General features: G+C 42.8%; 1 protein-coding gene across 3 annotated transcripts in view; it reads left to right on the plus strand.

Annotated features, from left to right (window-relative positions):
* LOC121929490 (1-phosphatidylinositol 4,5-bisphosphate phosphodiesterase gamma-1-like) overlaps positions 1-18,656 on the plus strand; it is a 98,042-nt gene that overhangs the window by 9,509 nt on the left and 69,877 nt on the right. For all 3 annotated transcript variants that reach the window (XM_042465102.1, XM_042465103.1, XM_042465101.1), the window contains exon 3: positions 17,550-17,699. In XM_042465102.1, coding sequence (XP_042321036.1) covers positions 17,550-17,699 — 150 coding nt within the window. The remainder of the gene's footprint in view (positions 1-17,549; positions 17,700-18,656) is intronic.

The following is an 18,656-nucleotide window of genomic DNA, read 5'->3' on the forward strand; positions in this document are numbered from 1 at the left end:
TTCTATCCCGCCTCTTCAATGAGATCAAGGCAGCTTACATCAATCAAAACCATGGTGGGGTACATGGCCTTGTTTTGCTCCGCAAGGAAGCCGCAAGGGACAAACCGTGCAGCTCCCTCTTGGAGCAAAAAGAACCCGCAAAGAGTGGGTTCTTTTTGCGGAGCCATAATGACACCGCAGTGCGCCAATGGTGCACACGTGACGTTATTATGATGCTGTGACGTGAGGATGCTAGGCGTCTGTCGTGTCAAAATGGCAGCGCCCGTCTGTACAGGGCACCACCATTTTGACACCCTCGTCACGTGCTAGGGGTGAGGCACATATGGGCACATATCCCCTCCCTCCTTAAAACACATCCACAATACAACAAAACTATAACAAAATACAGTTAAAATCATTAAAACAGCAGCTAGAAGAACAGGACAGCATGGGGCAATCATTAGGCAGTCCATATCAGGGGGGCAACTGGGTCAGTCATTCAGGGAAGACTGAATGATTGTTTAAACAATTCTGCCAAATTCCTCCAATTGCGGTCTGATGTGGCGTCAGGATTTAAGGCACCCCAACAACACACCTTGAAGCTCCCCCCAAAACTTGCTTTAATTTGTAAGGGTCAGGCAAGAACAGATTTGGGGGGGGGAGCTAGGAAGTAAAGGGTGATTTAGATGTGATTTACAGCTGAAATAGGAAGTGTGCGTGTGTGATTATTGGAGCCAGGTCAGGAGTGTTGGTGGGTGTGAGCGGTCACAGCGGATGGAAAAAGAGACCCTTCGTTGTGTGGCAAAGTTAGCACGCTTAGCCAAGTATCCTGTATCTTGAAATATTTCTAAAGCAATGAACGGATGGATTTTTGATTCTTGGCTTTTCCATTCAGCTTTCTGCTTGAACAAAGCCATCAGTATTCTCCAAAGAGTCAGGCTTTCACCCTCCCAGAGTGGCACGCGCCAATCTGAACAAGTATTGTTCAGACACCTGTATTTATTATTATTATCATTATTATTGGCTAATTTGTACGCCCCCCGCCCCCCCCGGACAGGCAAACAAGCTCCGTCTTCATGATATTACCCTCTCCCACATCCTGCGTAACCCCCTGGCTGGCTCAGCATGGCCAAGATGCAATGGCTTTTTTGCATGTTGCACAAAGGCGGACTTTATACGTGGCTAAATAAATAAACTGTTAGGCTTTTGGCAGCCATGGACTGTGAACTGGGGGGCTTTGGAGGACACTGGGCTATTCAGCTCCATGACTGGAAAGTCCTGGATGGGCATTCGCTGTACAGTGGTACCTCAGGATACGAAATACCCAGCTTACGAATTTTTCGGGATACGAATAAATCCCATAGGGATTTATTGTTTCGGGTTACGAAAGTTTTTTCGGGTTACGAAAAAACTCCGGCGCTGTTTTAAATGGAGCCGCGGCAGAGCCGCGGCTTTTTTCCCCATTAGCGCCTATGGGTTTTCGGCTTATGAAGGCTTTTCGGGTTACGAAATTAGCCGCGGAACGAATTAATTTCGTAACCCGAGGCACCACTGTATAAGAAATGCAGGCAAACTGTTCCAAGTGTAAAGGAGGCGGTTCTGTGCTCCATGTGCTCATCCCATTGTAATCGTTGAACTCCATCTCTGAATCCCCAGGTCTCCTGAAACACTACAGACTTCGCATCTTACCCAAAATGCTAGGGTCCCAGAAGGTACCCATAACCAGTATTTAATAGGGGAAATATTATTTGCTCAAGCAAAGCTTGCTGAGAGGGCTTTGGGCAACTAGAAGCAGGGATCAAACCTAGGTCTATCAGGTCCGAGAAACAGAACTCCAGAATGCAAGGTCCAAATGTAGTTATATTTGTCACAGCAAAGGGAAATCAACTTTCACACAAAAGCACCCCCCCCCTCTCTCTCTCACACACACATACACACACATATATATACAAGAACTGTTGCTATAAAGGTGGTAGCTAGGGATGTAAAGAATATTCTCCAAAATTCGAAAATTAGGAGAAATATGCCTAATTCGACAATTTCGATAACATTTTAGAGAGAAGAAATTTCTGACCACTTCTCGATCAATGAGTAAGAATATTATTTTTAATAATATCAAAATGAAGGGAAGAGAGAGACTTTGAGCTGACAAATTCGACTTCCAGGGTTTGGGTATTTTGCGTAAGAAAAGCTATCATTCATCCTGGCTTTTACCAGGGGCTATTTCCTTTGTTAGTGTGATTTCCCCCCCCCCCATCTTTTCTCACTCACAGAACAAAAAGAGGGAGCCTTCTCCACTTTACATCATGCTCTGCCATTCAAATTCTCACAAAAGAGAAGAAGGAGGTGGGGATGTCAAAGGGGGATGTCAAATAATAATAATAATTTATGCCCAGCTCTTCAGCCAAAAGGCTATCAGAGCAGCTTACAAATTACTAGATATTTCCCTGCCCTCAGGCTTGCAGTCTAAAGGCGGGTTACAAACGGCCCTCAAGGGGCCGTTTTCCCACCGCCGCCATTCGCTGCGTAGGGAAGCCCCAGCTGCCAGACCGCGAGGCTTCCCTGCGCAGCAAAAAAGGAGCGGCGAAATGCCGCTCCTTTTTGGAACGTGGAAGTGGCGCCGTGAGGGGTGGAGTGCGCCCTCGCGACGTCACTTCCGCCGCGACACATCTGGACGCACAGCGTCCAGTACATCAACATGGCGGCGCCCATGTGGATGGGCACCGCAAAAAAGTACGCGCTCCGCACGTACTGGGAGGAAGGGCCGTCAGGAAGGTAAGAACCTTCCTAATCCTAATACGGCCCTTCCCAACCCTAGCACGCGCGGAGCGCGTACTTTATGGCGGTTTGTAACCCGCCAAAGGGACAAGAGACAAAAGGAGAAGCGAATGGCAGGGGAAAAGTTCAGCAGATCCTCATTTTCCCACATTCTCTTTTGTGAGGGTCACATTCTCTCAGCCTCAGAGGCAGGACATGACCAATTCTCTCTGCACCTTTTCCATGGTGATGCTAAGATCATGCAATAGTAATAATAATAATAATAATAATAATACCCCTTACCCAAAATGCTGAGGACTAGATGTATTTTGGAGTTTTTCAGAGTTTGGTATATTTTTTATACAGTATGTCTAATGGGATATAATGGGAGATGGGATCCATGTATGTCTCATATGCATCTCATAGACATAGACTGAAGGTAATTTAATGCACAATATTTTTAAAATAATGTTGTGCTTCTGCATACTGAGCTTCAGCAAAACCCTGAGACCACTATTCCTTGTATAATTCAGTAATTCAGTAATTGATCTAAACCTTCAGGATTCCCAAGTTTCCTTGAGTTGGGGTCAGACTAGATGCTCTCAGGGTCAGTTTTGGGTTTTGGAATAATTCAGGTTTCAGAACTCCAGAAAAAGGAGACTCAGACTCTGCTCTGGACATTTCTCCTGAGAATGGACTCATGTTTTCAAAAACAGTCATTTCTGGATTTTTGCAACAACAAAAAAGATGAGGATCTGTGATGCAAAAAGGCAAGAGGCTTCTTTCCAGCCTTGTTTTTTCTCTTTTTAAAAAGACAAATAGAATAAAATACAGTTAGCTGGCCCTTTTTCAGCCTGTCAATGGGGATGCTTTGATGGAAAGTTCCTGCACGGCAGAATGGGGTTGGACTGGATGGCCCTTCTTGGGGTCTCTTCTAACTCTATGATTTTATGATTAATTAATATATGGAATCAATCTAAGATGATGAATCGGGGCTGTGGAGTCCTATGGCCCTGCTCCAGGCAATGCTTGCTAGACTGCAGGCCCCATCATCCAGCAGCACCACAGACTGCTGGGAACTGCAGTCTAATAAGGCTGCACATTGCAGAAGTAATCCAGTTCAACAATACTTTAAAGCTATGGAAAATCCTGGGATTTGTAGTATGTTGTGCCACCAGAGCTCTCTGACAAAGAAGGCTAAATGTCTCACAAAACTACAATACCCAGATGTTGTTGTTGTTGTTATTTTCTTATAGCCCGCCTTTCTCCCATTATACGGACTCAAGGTGGTGATTTTCCATAGCATTAATCTATAGTATATCTTTCTACAATGTAGATGGACACCTCCATTACATAATTTGTTGAGGATGCTTTGACTGGGAGTTCCTGCATGGCAGAATGGGGTTGGACTGGATCAGGGCCCTTCTAGGGGTCTCTTCTAACGCTATGATTCCATGATTCTGTAGCACTCTCAGCCTACTGTGATTTTAATAGTTTTTAAACGTATAACGTTTTAAAGTTATAAAGTCTTATAATGCAAGCCATGCACTGATGGACTATTGCACAATAATTTTGTATTGATTGATTTTATACCCTGCCTTTCTCCCAAAATAGGATTCTCTTAAAGGGGTTTGTTTATTATAAAAAGAAAGGAACGTATAATGGCTTGGAATTAAAAATTATGATAGATAGATAGATAGATAGATAGATAGATAGATAGATAGATGGATAGGTCTTGGAATTAAAAAGTGTGTGTGTGTGTGTGTGTGTGTGTGTGTGTGTCTTAAAATTAAAAATTCCTCTTGGAAGTGGGAATGAAATGTTGTGTGGATGTAGCCTGGGTTCTTAGCTCAGCTCAGAAGTTGGAATACAGTGTCTCAAAGCATGAGCACAGTGCCTCTGAGCATGAACAGAGTGGCTGCCGCTCATTGCTCGTGCAGCTGCACTTTGCTTTATTGAGTTGAATTTATCTGATCTAAACACCTTCAGAGGAAGGACTCAGTTTGCATCTGCACTGAAAAAATAATCCAGTTTGGCCACTTTAACTGCCCTTGGCTCCATGTTGTGAAATGCTGGGATTTGTAGTTTGTTGTGGCACCTGGCAGATGACTCAACAGGTCCTCAAAACTACAGATCCCAAGATTCCATAGCACAAAGCCATAACGGAAGTTAAAGTGGTGCCATCGAAGTGTCGAGGGTAAACGCTCGACCCTCTTTTTGTGTCTTGGGGGGGGGCTCTTAGCCTCTCAAAATGGTGGCACTTAGTCTTGAACCCCCCTTCCCCAAATCCTGGCTACGTCCCTGGTGGGTCACACTGTCTCAGTTTGAGGGGCATCCCATGGCAAAACTCCTCTTTATGCCAAGAAAACCCTCAGTTTGTCCCATCTTCCAGTGACATCCTGATGTTGAACAGGGGTCAGACTACATGTCCTCTAGGACATGCTACTAGAGAGGTCCCTTCCTCACCACTACTCCCTTCTCCTTTTGTGTTCTGTCTTGTTAGATTGTAAGCCTGAGGGCAGGGAACCGTCCGATTAAAAAGATTGTATGTACAGCGCTGTGTAAATTTGCAGCGCTTTATAAATAAAGGTTAATGATGATGATGATGATGATGATGATGATGATGATGATGATGATGATGATGATGATGATGATGATGATAATAATACATGTCCTCTAGTATGCCATGTATTCCTATGTATTACTTCATAGCAGAAGGGGGTTGGACTGGATGGTCCTTGAGTCCCCTCAACTCTAGCATTTCTTGTTGGGACTGTTTATTTGTTGAGACTGGGCTTTTTCCCCCTTTTGTGTGTATGCCTTCAGGGGTTTTTAAGCATAGGAATGCTCTTTAAACCTCTGCCAAACTTCCTTTTGAGATGGTAACTGAGTTTGAAATGCAAAGTAATTAGCGTAATTATTCGCCTTGTCTTTTATTGTCATTCAGAGAAATCTGTGAAAAATATTTCGCTGGCTGCTGAAAAGGAGAGAAGAAGAAATCACCTTTTGGAAGGGGGACTTTTGAAACAAAATTCTCCTCAAGGTTTCACTGAACGAGGAGAAAAACATGGGTTTCTCCAATCACTAGCACTGGTAGCATATAGTGAGTTTCAGGATTGCAGAGGGTAATACTGGACCTGGTTCCAGAAGCAGAGTTTCTGATTGGGGATTTCAGCAAAACGGAAGTGGCGCAGCCTGCTGCTGCCTGTGGCTCCTGAGGGGGGCATGAAGAGTCAGGAGAGAAACCAACAGAAAGCTTGTCTAGATCTCAAAACAAGACTGAATTGAAGTTGCCTTGTTGTTAGCTGCCCTCAAGTCAAACTCACTGCGACCCTGAGGATGAGACATTTCCAAGACTTCCTGACATTTGCTCTGCTCAAGTCCTGCAGACTCATGCCTCTGTTCTCCTTAATTGACTTTAGTTATCTAATGTGCAGCTCTTTCTTCTCCCTTCAGTCTTTCCCAGCATTATTGTCTTCTCAGTGAGTTGTGTTTTCTCATGATGTGGCCTAAGTATGACAGCTCAAGCATCTTGGCCTCCAGGGCTATTTCTGGCTTGATCTCTTCAAGGACCCATTTGTTTGTCTTTTTGGCCGCCCACAGGATCCTCAGCACTTCTCCAGCACCACATCTCCAATAAACTGATTTTCTTCTTACCCACTTCTTTCATTGTCCCGTTCTCACATCCAGACATAGTGATTGGGAATACCATGGCTTGGACAATCCTGGCTTGGACGATTCTAAGTTCCTTGCTCAGTTGTCTATCTTTACTCTGCAGCATCTTCTCTAGCTCTTTCGTGGCTGCCTTTCCCATTCCTAGTTTTCTTATGATTGTTTTTCATGGGCTTTTCTTATGATTTCTTGACTGCTGTCTCCATTCTGGATGATGTTTGATCCCAGGTACAAGAAATCTGTGACTATTTCCATTTCCTTATTGTCTAATTTGAATGTATGTGGTTCCTCTGTGGTCATTATTTTTGTTTTCCTTATGTTCAGCAGTAGTCCTGTATTTGCACTTGACCTTCTGTAGTAATTGTTCCAAGTCACTGATGTTTTCCGCTAGTAATACTGTGTCGTCTGCATATCTTAGATTGTTGATGTTCCTTCCTCCTATAATCACTTCTCTTTCTTCTTTGTCCAGCACTGCTCTTGCTCTTCCTATGATATTTTCTGCATACAAGCTGAATAATTATGGTGATAATATGCAGCCCTGCCCGATTCTTTTGCCTATTGGGAACCATTCTGTTTCTCCATATTCTGTTCTGATAGTGGCTGTTGTCTTGAGTATAGATTTCTCAACAAGGCTGCCTTGGTAGGTTAATTTTTAGGGAAATGCATGTCCCAGGCAGTTTCTAGAATTAAGGTGAAGTTTCCAAGAGGGAATAATGGAAGTGGAAATTGGCAAATGGCTGGACAATCACCTTGAATGCCCCTGGCCTGGACTTCTGTTCATGTGTAAGTACCAGGTCTATCACCCACCATCACTCCTATTATGAAAGGGTTTATGTAGAGTCTGATCTTGATCGATCTCACCCAGCTAAGTGCTTTGGCTTCCTCCATGCTGAGCCTGGCAGATCTCTGCATCATGGTAGTTTCCTGCCCTTGTGGCTATCTGCCTAAAACATCCCTTTAATATCAATCTGATATCCGAAAAGAGGAGGTGTGCAGAGGGCCAGACCTTGGCCCATTCTTCACTTTCTCAGTTGCAATACTCAGGTTTGACTCCTGCAGAGGCAAGGAGAGCTTGTGTGGCTTAGGTCCAAGACATGGAGGTCCACATTCTCCTATATGGACCTGCCCAGCTTTTGAGATCTTCAGGTGAAGCCCTTCTCTTGGTCCCATCCACTGTCACAGGTGAGAATGCAAGAAACAGGGCCTTCTCTGTGGCTGCAGCCAGGCAGCAGAACTCTCTTATTGATAATCTATGGTTTCATCCTTTGAGAAATGGCTATTTACAGGGAAAACACTTCTAATCATGTACTATTTTGTCTATTTTCGATGCTTGTCAGTAGAGATGCTTTCAATTGACTTAATTATGTACAGGTTGAGTCTCCCTTATCCAAAATGCTTGGGACCAGAAGTGTTTTGGATTTTTTAAAATTTTGGAATATTTGCGTCTACAGATATCTTGGGGGATGAGACCCAAATTTGCTAGGAAGGGCCTGGTTCCAGCCACGTCCTTTCCTCCCTGCTGAGTTACTTGAGGGTAAACTGCTTTTGCACTTTGAATTTGGTTTGTAGTAATTGGAGTAAGCTGAAGTCAAAAGGGGGGGGGGGGGAATGGGATGAGGTATGGGGAGAGAGAAACGGGGACATTTTTAAAGCAGCTGGAAAAGTGGGATGGCAGAGGATTAATCAGGTATGTGGTGAATTGCTTGCATGGATGGTGCGCTTGGGACAGACAGTGGCATGTCAGCATGCTCAGTATGTGCAGTTTTGCAGCTCCCCTTCCTAGTGAGTCACCCCTCTCTGTCTCTTATTTCCTGCCCACTACCTGTTATGGCCTATCAAGCCCAGTTGGAGATGGAATTACATCTGAAAGCCCTGGAACTGATGGGTTTCCTGCCGTTGTTTTGCAGGACAATAACTTGAGGGCTGCTGACTCTTGCCACGTAATTCTGATTGTTTTCCTCAAGCCGTTCTGCTCCGAGCTGATATTTGCCATCAAATTGGCTTGGTCTAATGCTAACCCTAGGAATGAGAGACCTCCAAGCCACCCTATCATCAAGAGTTCTACTCAGGCCTTGCAAATTCGGGGCAGCTGTGACTACTTTATTTGAGTCTATCCACCTGTAGTGTGGTCTTCTTTTTCTACTGCTTTCCACTTGAGAGCATTTGCAGTAGCTTCTGACTAGTCCTAAATTTCCAAGCATGTAAATGTTGAATCTGTAGAACCATAGCACTATGAGATATGAGCAGATATGAGTGTTTCTAGTTTTCATTTATGTAATGCCCAACATTTTTTCTTGAATGGCCTACATTTCACAGTGCCTTGTCCTCCTTTGCAGTTAGGGCATCTAGTCACCCTGTGCTGACCTAGCCTTGGGACAGAAGGACTGTCCACATAAATAGCCTCCTGGTTGAGAGGGCAGAGCGAGAAACCACACCGTAATGACCCTTCTGGTTGTGGTTGATGCAAAGAGAGCCTAATGAGAGTGTGTCCCAGGAAGGTGGGAATGGTTTTCCATCAAAATGGGCCCTTGCAAGCCTAAAAGCTGTAATTTGAACTGATGAGATGAAACCATCTCTGGGAAGAGGAAGGGCAGACAACAAGGAGACAGGCTAATGGTAGAGTAAACTAGTCAAGCTGGTGATTAGCATATACATTTTGGGGGGTCATTGCTTCTACCACAGACTACCCTATGTTGTCTTAGTAAAGTCACTCTTGGCGCTACACTACTGCAGCTGGTGTGAAATTGGGTTAAGAATCATGCTTTCAGCCAAGGAACTAAGAACCCAAGTCCTATGAGGAGCTGGGTATGTTTTCCTTGGATAATGGCTGAGAAGGGATAGGATAGCCATCTTTAACTATGTGAAAGAAGATGGTGCAGGTTTGTGTTCTGCTGCTCCGTAGGCTGTTTGACATCACTTGAACTGCCATGGCTCAGTGCTATGGGATTTTGGAATTGCCCGATTAGCGCTCAAGGAATGTATGCATCAAGGGCTTCTTGGTTGTGGCTGCAAAACTGTGGAATGCACTGCCTCAGGTGAACTCTCAGCTTACTTAAGTCTGCGTGTGCCTTCCAGTCATCTGTTGGCTTATGATGACCCCATGAATTTCATGGGTTTTTCTTAAGCAAGGAATTCTCATGAGGTGGTACTGCCAGTTCCTTTCTCTGAAATAGAACCTACAGAGTGGTTTCCCATCCAAGTGCTAACCAGGGCTGACCCTGCTTGGCTTCCAAGATCAGATGGGATCTTGTACCATGAGTGTGTGCGCAAGCGCCTTCAGGTTCCCTGTTGACTTATAGTGACCCCATGTATTTCAGGCTATGTGGCTTTCATGGCAGCATCAATGGTTTTTTGATGAGTTTTTCAAGTTATGTGGGTTTTTCGGGCTATGTGGGGTTTTGGGGCTATGTGCTGACAAAACGTCAGGAATAAATCTTCTAGAACATGGCCACATAGCCCCCAAAAAACACACAAAAAAACATTATCATCATCATTATTATTATTACTATTGTTATTACTACTGTATTATGTCTGTTAAAGCAGTATCAAACTGCTATAACTTTAGTATAGTTCACAATTCCTATCTTTGTTCCAGTTCTCTCTCCATGAAGAAAGATGAACTGACCCCATACTGCTCAGCACAACCGCTGTAAGAGAAAACACAGAGGAAAATCTGCATGGATAAAAGCTTTGGTGTAGCCATAAGCCAGGAGTTTCTCTAGTTGGAAATAACCGGGGCTTAATTTGACCCATGTCAGTAGTGTGTAATGGACTTTGGAAAACAGTGTCAGACTCCAGAAGTTTCTCCAAGTACTCTTGCTTCTATTTGTAACACAGAAGAAAACATAAATGTTGCTATGCATGGCTCAAGTGCAACAGTCCCTAAATGTGATGGATGAAGCAGGCAGGCCTATCTTGGTTAAGGACTTGTCTTATTCCAAAGATGACTGCTTTGTTTGGTCCTCTTGGGTTTGGGCTGGGCAGGAAAGTATGAAACAACATTTTTGTTCAGTCAGATGCAAAAGACAGAAATATCCCCTCCGCCTTTTCCCCGGCTGCCTGCGCACTAATCCAGTCTTCCGCTCCGCCCCGGTCTGTTTGCGATCGAGTTTCCGAAAACGTCCCAGAATAAAGTCTGGGGAAAGGGCCTGTCTAAGGTGCCTCTTCAGCTTTGTGGTTGGAGAGGAAACACACAAGGCGAGGGAAGCAGGTTCTGTCAATTGGGCCGCAATGCCAAGAGGAAAGAGTTTGGGTTCCCAAGGGGCAGTGGATTGAGCCGGAGGAGATCCAGGACTCTCTTTGCGGCAAGTTGCAATAACTAGACCCTAGGATGAGGATTTGAGGCTAGTTTTGTTGCACATTTTAATCGGTGAGCGTGTGCATGTGTATATATGCCTTTGACTGTTCCACAACAGTTTAAAACAATAAATAATAACAATAATTTAAAGAGACTAAAATATGTGAATTTGAAGGCTTTCGTGACCGGCATCCATAGATTTTTGTGGGTTTTTTGGGCTCTGTGGCCATGTTCTAGAAGAGTTTGTTCCTGATGTTTCTCTGAAGATGCCAGCCACAGATGCTGGTGAAACGTCAGGAATAAACTCTTCTAGGACATGGCCATATACCATGAAAAACCCACAAAAATTATAGACTAAAATATATTAAATCATTTATCAGTTAAAAACCAGACAACTTAAAACCAGTTGAAACAATTTAAAATAGTGCAAGCATAGCACATGCACAGCTAGGGTAAAATTAGTTATCATCATCATTTATTTACGGTCATAAAACAGAAATATAAACCAAGGTATAAATTACAAATATGCACACACAGAGTTACTGCTAAAATTCATAAACATAAAATGAATAACACACACACGAAGTTATTACAGATAAGATTAATTCCCAGAGGTTAACACTAAGTATAATTAAAGATACTTAAATAAATATTTTGAACATTCCCAGTCTAAAAATCCTAAATTTGATCTCATAATATTTGTCTATGGGTCATAACGGCAGAGGCACATGATTTTTCAGTTTATCCCATATAAACTAGCTAGCTCCAATCAGGCCTGCCTGGAAGAAGACAAGCCCTCCCTTCAGCCACCATCTTGAGGGAGAGAGAGGCAGGCTAGCTCCATCAGGCCTTCCTGGAAGAAGAGACTCCTCCTCCATAACTGTCATCCTCCAGCCTATGAGGGAGTTGACCAGGTAGGCCCAGCTCCACCAGGGCTAGCCTGGAAGAAAAGACTCCTCCTCTATAACTGTCATCCTCCAGCCTATGAGGGAGTTGACCAGGTAGGCCCAGCTCCACCAGGGCTAGCCTGGAAGAAGAGACTCCTCCCTCCATAACTGTCATCCTCCGGCCTATGAGGGAGTTGACCAGGCAGGCCCAGCTCCACCAGGGCTAGCCTGAAGAGCCCTCCCTCGGGTCCATCTGCCTTGGTCCAGGCCTCAGAGGAAGAGAAGAATGCTGGACCTGATCCCCTCCCCCCCTCCCCATTCCCTTCTTCTTTTGTGTCCTGTCTTTTAGATTGTAAACCTGTGGGCAGGGAACCATCTATTATCCCCTCTGTTGTAAGCCGCCCGGATTCCCAGTGATTGGGTGGTACATAAATAAATCCTATTATTATTATATGCTGCCATAGGACTGATTTAAATCAATTAGACCCAGAGAATAGACGACATGAGCCGACTTAGATGATATTGTATCAGGTTTCTCTGGCTGCTTTCAATTTTCTTACACTGAATTGTGCAGAAGGGAAGGCTGTGAAAACAAGCATAGATCTATGCAAGGAAAGGGAAGAGTGACATTGAGATGGACAGATAAAATGGAGACGGGGAAACAGATGGAGTGGAACAATAGAGAGATGGATGAGTGTGAGCCAGTGATCTGGGAACAACTTTTGTAGAGATCTGCTGATTTTGTTCTCTGATATGGCTTATTGCGTGGAAATATACAAACTTCCTTTTATGATGGGAGCTGAGGCTGCAACTACACTGCAGAAATAATGCAGTTTGACACCACTTTAACTGCCATGGTTCCATCCTTTGGAATCCTGGGATTTGTCGTTTGTTGTGATACCAGAGCTCTTTAACAAGGAAGGTTAAATATCTCACAAAACTCCAAACCCCAGAATTGCATTGCCTGGAGCCATGGAGTTAAAGCAGTGTCAAACTTTATTATAAACTTATTATAGAATCATAGAATTCTAGTTGGAAGAGAACGCAAGGGCCCTGATCCAGTCCAACCCTCTTCTGCCATGCAGGAAATCTAAATCAAAGCACCCGCAACAGGTGGCCATCCAGCCTCTATTTAAAGACGTCCAAGGAAGGAGACTCCACCACAATCTCCAAGGAAGGAGTGTGTTCCACTGTTGAACAGCCCTTACTCTCAGGAGGTTCCTCCTAATGTTGAGGTGGAATCTCTTTTCCTGGAGCTTGCATCCATTACTCCATTGGGTCCTAGTCTCTGGAGCAGCAGAAAACAAGCTTGCTCCCTCATCAATATGGCATCCCTTCAAATATTTAAACAGGGCTATCATATCACCTCTTAACCTTCTCTTCTCCAGGCTAAACATCCCCAGCTCCCTCAGTCGTTCCTCATAGGGCTTCATGGTTTCCAGGCCCTTCACCATTTTAGTTGCCCTCCTTTGGACATGCTCCAGTTTCTCAATGTCCTTTTTGAATTGTGGTGCCCAGAACTGGAAACAGCACTTTTCCTGGTGGGGCCTGACCAAAGCAGAATAGAGTGGCACTATTACTTCCCTTGATCTAGACACTATACTTCTATTGATGCAGCCTAAAATCACATTGGCCTTGTTAGTTGCCACATCACACTGTTGACTCATGTTCAACTTCTAGTCTACTTGGACTCCTAGATCCCTTTCACACCTATAAGTCTCTCCTTAAACCAGGTGTCCCCCATAATCCTATATCTATGCATTTTGTTTTTCCACCCTAAGTGCAGTACCTTACATTTCTCTGTATTGAAATTCATTTTGTTAGCTTTCACCCAGCTTTCTAATCTTTTGAGGTCATTCTGATCCTGTCCGCTGGAGTATTAGCTACTCCTCCTAATTTGCTGTCACCTGCAAATGTGATAAGCATGCCCACTATTCCTTCATCCAAGTCATTGATGTTAAATAGCCCTGGGCCCAGGACAGACCCCCACTGGACACCCCACTGGTCATTTCTCTCCAGGATGAAAAGGAGCCGTTGTTGAGCACCCTTTGGCTTCGGCCAGTCTACCAATTGCAAATCCATTTAACAGTTGCCTTGTCTAACCCACATTTTATTCACTTGTTTGCAAGAATATCATGGGGAACCTTGTCAAAGACCTTGCTGAAATCAGTATTGAATAAGAGATTGAATAACATTGAATAACAGACGCAAGGGGTCGGATTGTGAGTGCCAGTGAAGTTGTGAGGCTGATGTGAAGTCGAAGGCTTTCATGGCCAGCATCCATAGATTTTTGTGGGGTTTTGGGCTATGTGGCCATTTTTAGAAGAGATTATTCCTAACATTTCACCAGCATCTGTGGCTGGCATCTTCAGACAAGGCATTTGAATGCATCTTCAGAGAATGCATCTGTGGCTGGCATCTTCATTCTCTGAAGATGCCAGCCATAGATGCTGGCAAAACGTCAGGAGCAAACTCTTCTGGAACATGGCCACAGAGCCCAAAAAACCCACAAAAAACTATGTGAGGCCGATGTTTGCGCTGCTGTCTGTTGTGCATTGCGTTTCATTGGTGATGAATACAGTACAGCCATTCCTTTAAGGCCTGAGTCCTACCCCTTGGATAAATCACACAGAGATGGCCTAATATTTGAAACGGGGGACCTCCAAAACCAGCCCCGGTCCTGACCCGTTTTTGGCGCTCGCCGTGGGCGACTTTCTAGCCGATTTCCCTGGCGCGCGTCTGAATGGAAGTGGATGGCGGCCTACAATTGCCTGACAGCAGCATCCTGGCGTTGCCGGGGCAACCAGGCCCTTGATGGTCCCTGAGGCCTACATTTGCAAAGCAATTGACCAAAGGGAGAAAGGCATACTGGGCCCCAGTTGTGGAGACTGGGAACAAAGACCCTTCAGTCCCAGATTAAAATCCTATTCTGGCTCTTTGGTCTCTATTTACTTTATTTATTTGCTTCGCTTCGCTTCACTTAGTTGAGTCTCCGTTCTCCGGAAGCCCAGAATCCAAAATATTCCAAGACCCTGTTGTTTGTATATATTTTTGTTGAATGATATTGTGCATTAATTTTGTATTATATTCCATTTTCTAGAATGTATGTCACTGGCAGGTTTATTTTATTTTATCCTATTTTAAGTTCCTACATAAACCTAAGCATGAATTTATCTTTATATGAGTGTTTTTAGCTTTTATTTGCAATGTTCTACGTATTTTAATGGCCTACGTTTTACTGTGCCCTGTCCCCCTCTGCAGTTATTAGTTTTAAATTAATTTTTATTATAACATAGTCATTTATGCACCTAGCACAAAGAAGCATGAATTTACCTTTATATGAGTGTTTTTAAAAGGTGAAACATACAATCTGAAGAGAAACCAAAGTTTTTAGCATTTATTTTGCAATGTCCTACATTTTAATTAGATTTTTTTTTATTTTCCAGCATTTAAAATCGATATTAATACAATACAGTACAATAAAACACAGTACAATAACATAAACATAACATAACATGGACATAGTGAACCAAACCCAAACATAGACATAGACTAGACTACATATAACAAATATGCACATTTAAACTTCTTTTTCTTAAATTTTTATGTCCCTTCTCTTATATCCTACATTTTTAATGCCCTACAATTTATCATGCCCTGTCCCCCTTTTTAGTTATTTTTAATTAATTTTTACAATATCATAGTCATTTATACACATAGGTTCTTACATTTAATAATTCTATTTTACGTAACATATCATTCTCATATAATAAAGATAGTATTCTTTCAATCTATAACTGTATTAACTGTTGCTAAACTTCTTGTTGTTGTTTTCTGGTTTGTGCAACATTATTCTCTTATATTGATCTACTTCTATTTACTTGTTTGTTATTTATATAGCTTTGGTACATTTTGATTAATTTAATTTCCTTTGCAGTTATGAAGTTGCTCACCCTGAAAGTTCCCCGACTTCATTTCATGCACCATATCATTTTGAATATTACATATAAAATTCAGGCAGGCTTTTAATACATAGTAATGTATATAGGTTTTTTGGGCTAAAACCCCACAAAAAAACTATGGATGCCGACTGTGAAAGCCTTCGACTTCACATGTATCTAGGCTTTTATATCGGGTGTGTATTATAATTATGGTTTATTTGTTTATTTATTAATGTGTGTGATTTTATACTGTTTTTGTTTGAGGGTTTTAATTGTTTTAAAACTTTTATTGTAAAGCTTTTAAAATGTATTCATTTGTGAGCCGCCTTGGGTCCCCTTCTGAGAGAAAGGCGGCATAAACATCAAATGAATATATAAATAAAGTTACCTTAAGGCTATGTGTCTGAGATATATAACAGGGAACATGAATGAATTCTGTGTTTAGACTTGGGTCCCATTGCCAAGATCGCTGATTCTGTGTGTATGTGCAAATACAAAGACAGGTCTTTCCAAAATAATAATTTTAAAAATCCAAAACACCTCTGGTCCCACGCATTTTGGATAAGGGAGACTCATGATCCATCCGCACTGCAGAAGTAATCTGGTTTGACTCCACTTTAAGTGCCAAGGCACCTTGCTATGAAATCCTGGGAATAGTAGTTTGCTCAGGCACCAGATTCTATAGCATGGCACCGTGGCACTTAAAGTGGGGGTCAAACCGGATTATTTCTGCAGTGCAGATGCAGCCTCAGTCTATACTGACTGTTTTCAGCCTTATGACAGAAGCCCGTTTTCAAAGAAAATGGCTCCTGTGTTTTAGCTGAGAGTCAAGTGTGGAATAACGAAGGGCTGGACACACAAGTGTGAACTGTCCCATAATCTTTGTATGACATGCAGAAGCTCAACAGGTACATCTGCCCCTCATCTGAATGATGGAGAGCTGCACCTGTGGAATTCTACCTCCCTTATAGATTTGTTGAATGGTGTGGAAGCTCTGTAGCAGCCACCCAAGTTGGAGAAAGAGTGAATTAGACAAGGAGCATTATATCTGGATTCACAAAATAACATGATATATAACATTAAGGATTGGTGGGAAAAGTAGACCCTAAAACTTTTTTTCATGGTTGGCTGAGATAGTGACACTTTTACTTTCAGGTGGTTTGTTTATTTATTTAATCGATTCATAGCCCACCTTTCTTCCAAAATGGGGTTCGGTGTAGATACGCTTTGTTTCATGCACAAAATTATTATTGTTGTTGTTGTTGTTGTTATAAAGTTATCTTCTGGCTATGTCTATAAGGTATATCTGACACTTAAAATGAATATTATGTTTAGATGTGGTTCCCATCTCCAAGGTATCTCATTATGGATATATATGCAAATGTATATCCAAAACACTTTTCGGAGAATCATAGGCCTGTTACAGACTGCCAAAATAAAGCTGCTTCGGGTCTCTTTGGAGGTATGCTATTTAAATGATGCATGCATCCTAAGAATCCGGAAGCTGCACCAAAGCTGCTCTCCAGTGCTTAGGAATGGAGTGTGGCTTTGGTGTGACCTCTGGACTCTTAGGACCCATGCATCATTTAAATAGCATACCTCCAAAGAGACCTGAAGCAGCTTTATTTTGGCAGTCTGTAACAGGCCATAGAATCATAGAATAATAGAGTTGGAAGAGACGATCCCAAGCATTTCAGATAAGGGAGACTCAACCTGCAGAGTGGTTTTAAAATTCTAGATTAATTAATTCTGTTTCAGTGCCACTTTGGGGCATCATATGAATTGGCTCTCTCAATATGGTAGCAGATGGCAGCGCTAACTCCAGGTTAATTAATGCAGAATACAATTATGATCTGTTGTGCAAGATGGTTGGAGGAGAGTGAATACATGTTGAACCCACTGTATCAGATCCCCCAGAACCTTTGAGGTGGAGAGAGTGTTGCATAACAATCATAACCCTCCAGGTGTTTGAAAACTTCCGTATGTTCATCTCTCTGTCTTTTTCTTTCCCTGCAGTGGATATTAGAGAAATTAAGGAGATCCGACCAGGGAAGAATTCCCGGGATTTTGAACGGTATCCAGAAGATGCTCGGAAGTTGGACTCTGCTTTGTGTTTTGTCATCTTATATGGAATGGACTTCCGTCTGAAGACTTTGAGTGTTGCAGGTCAGTGTATTTCAGGGGAGTTGATGGAGTATAAAAGTGTGCAGATTGAGAAGGGCTCATCCTAAACCCTCCATTTACTTGCAGTTGAACTCATGGATTATGACTATCTCTCAGTTCACTCCTTGTTGTTGTTAACTATCATCAAGTTAACTTCAACTTATGGTGGCTCTATGAATGGGAGACCTACAGGTCACCCTGCTACCAACAGCACTGCTCAGATATCAGGTCAAACTCAGTCCTGTAGCTTCCTTGGTTGAGTCTGTCCATCAATGCAGTCTTCATCTTTTCCTACCGCCTTCTACCTTACCAAGTATTATGGTCTTGTCTCATGATAAAGCCAAAGTACATCAGTTCCAGTTTAAGGTGAATCTACACCAGTGGTCCCCAAACTGTGCCCTTTAATAGATTTTGGACTTCAGCTCCCATGTTGGCTTGGGTTTCTGGGAGCTGAAGTCCAAAATCCCTTAAAAGAGCACAGTTTGGGGAGAACTGATCTACACTGTAGAAATAATGCAGTTTGACACCATTTTTAAGTGCTGTAGCTCCATCCTATAGAATCCTGAGATTTGCAATTTTGCAAGGTCTTTAGCTGTCTCTTCCAAAAATGCTGATGCCTCACCAAACTATAAATCTTAGGATTCTGTAGGATGGAACCGTAGGAGATAAAGTGGTGTCAGACTGCATCTTTTCTACAGTGCAGATGCACTCTGAATTATCTTGGCATCTGGGGAGAATTCATGTTTGATTTGCTCTAGGACTCATCTTTTAGGCAGTCCATGGTATCCACAGACCTCCATGTTTGACGTGACTTGATTTTCTTTCTTTTGGCTTTCTTCATGGTGCAGCTTTCACACCCATATATAGAAATAGTAAATATGATGACCTGGACAATCTTTATTTTTAGTATTCAGTGATACAAACTGGAATCAAGGGCATGGATTTTGGTGACCTTCCAGT

Source organism: Sceloporus undulatus, chromosome 4, assembly GCF_019175285.1.
Source record: "Sceloporus undulatus isolate JIND9_A2432 ecotype Alabama chromosome 4, SceUnd_v1.1, whole genome shotgun sequence".
Lineage (NCBI taxonomy): Eukaryota > Metazoa > Chordata > Lepidosauria > Squamata > Phrynosomatidae > Sceloporus > Sceloporus undulatus.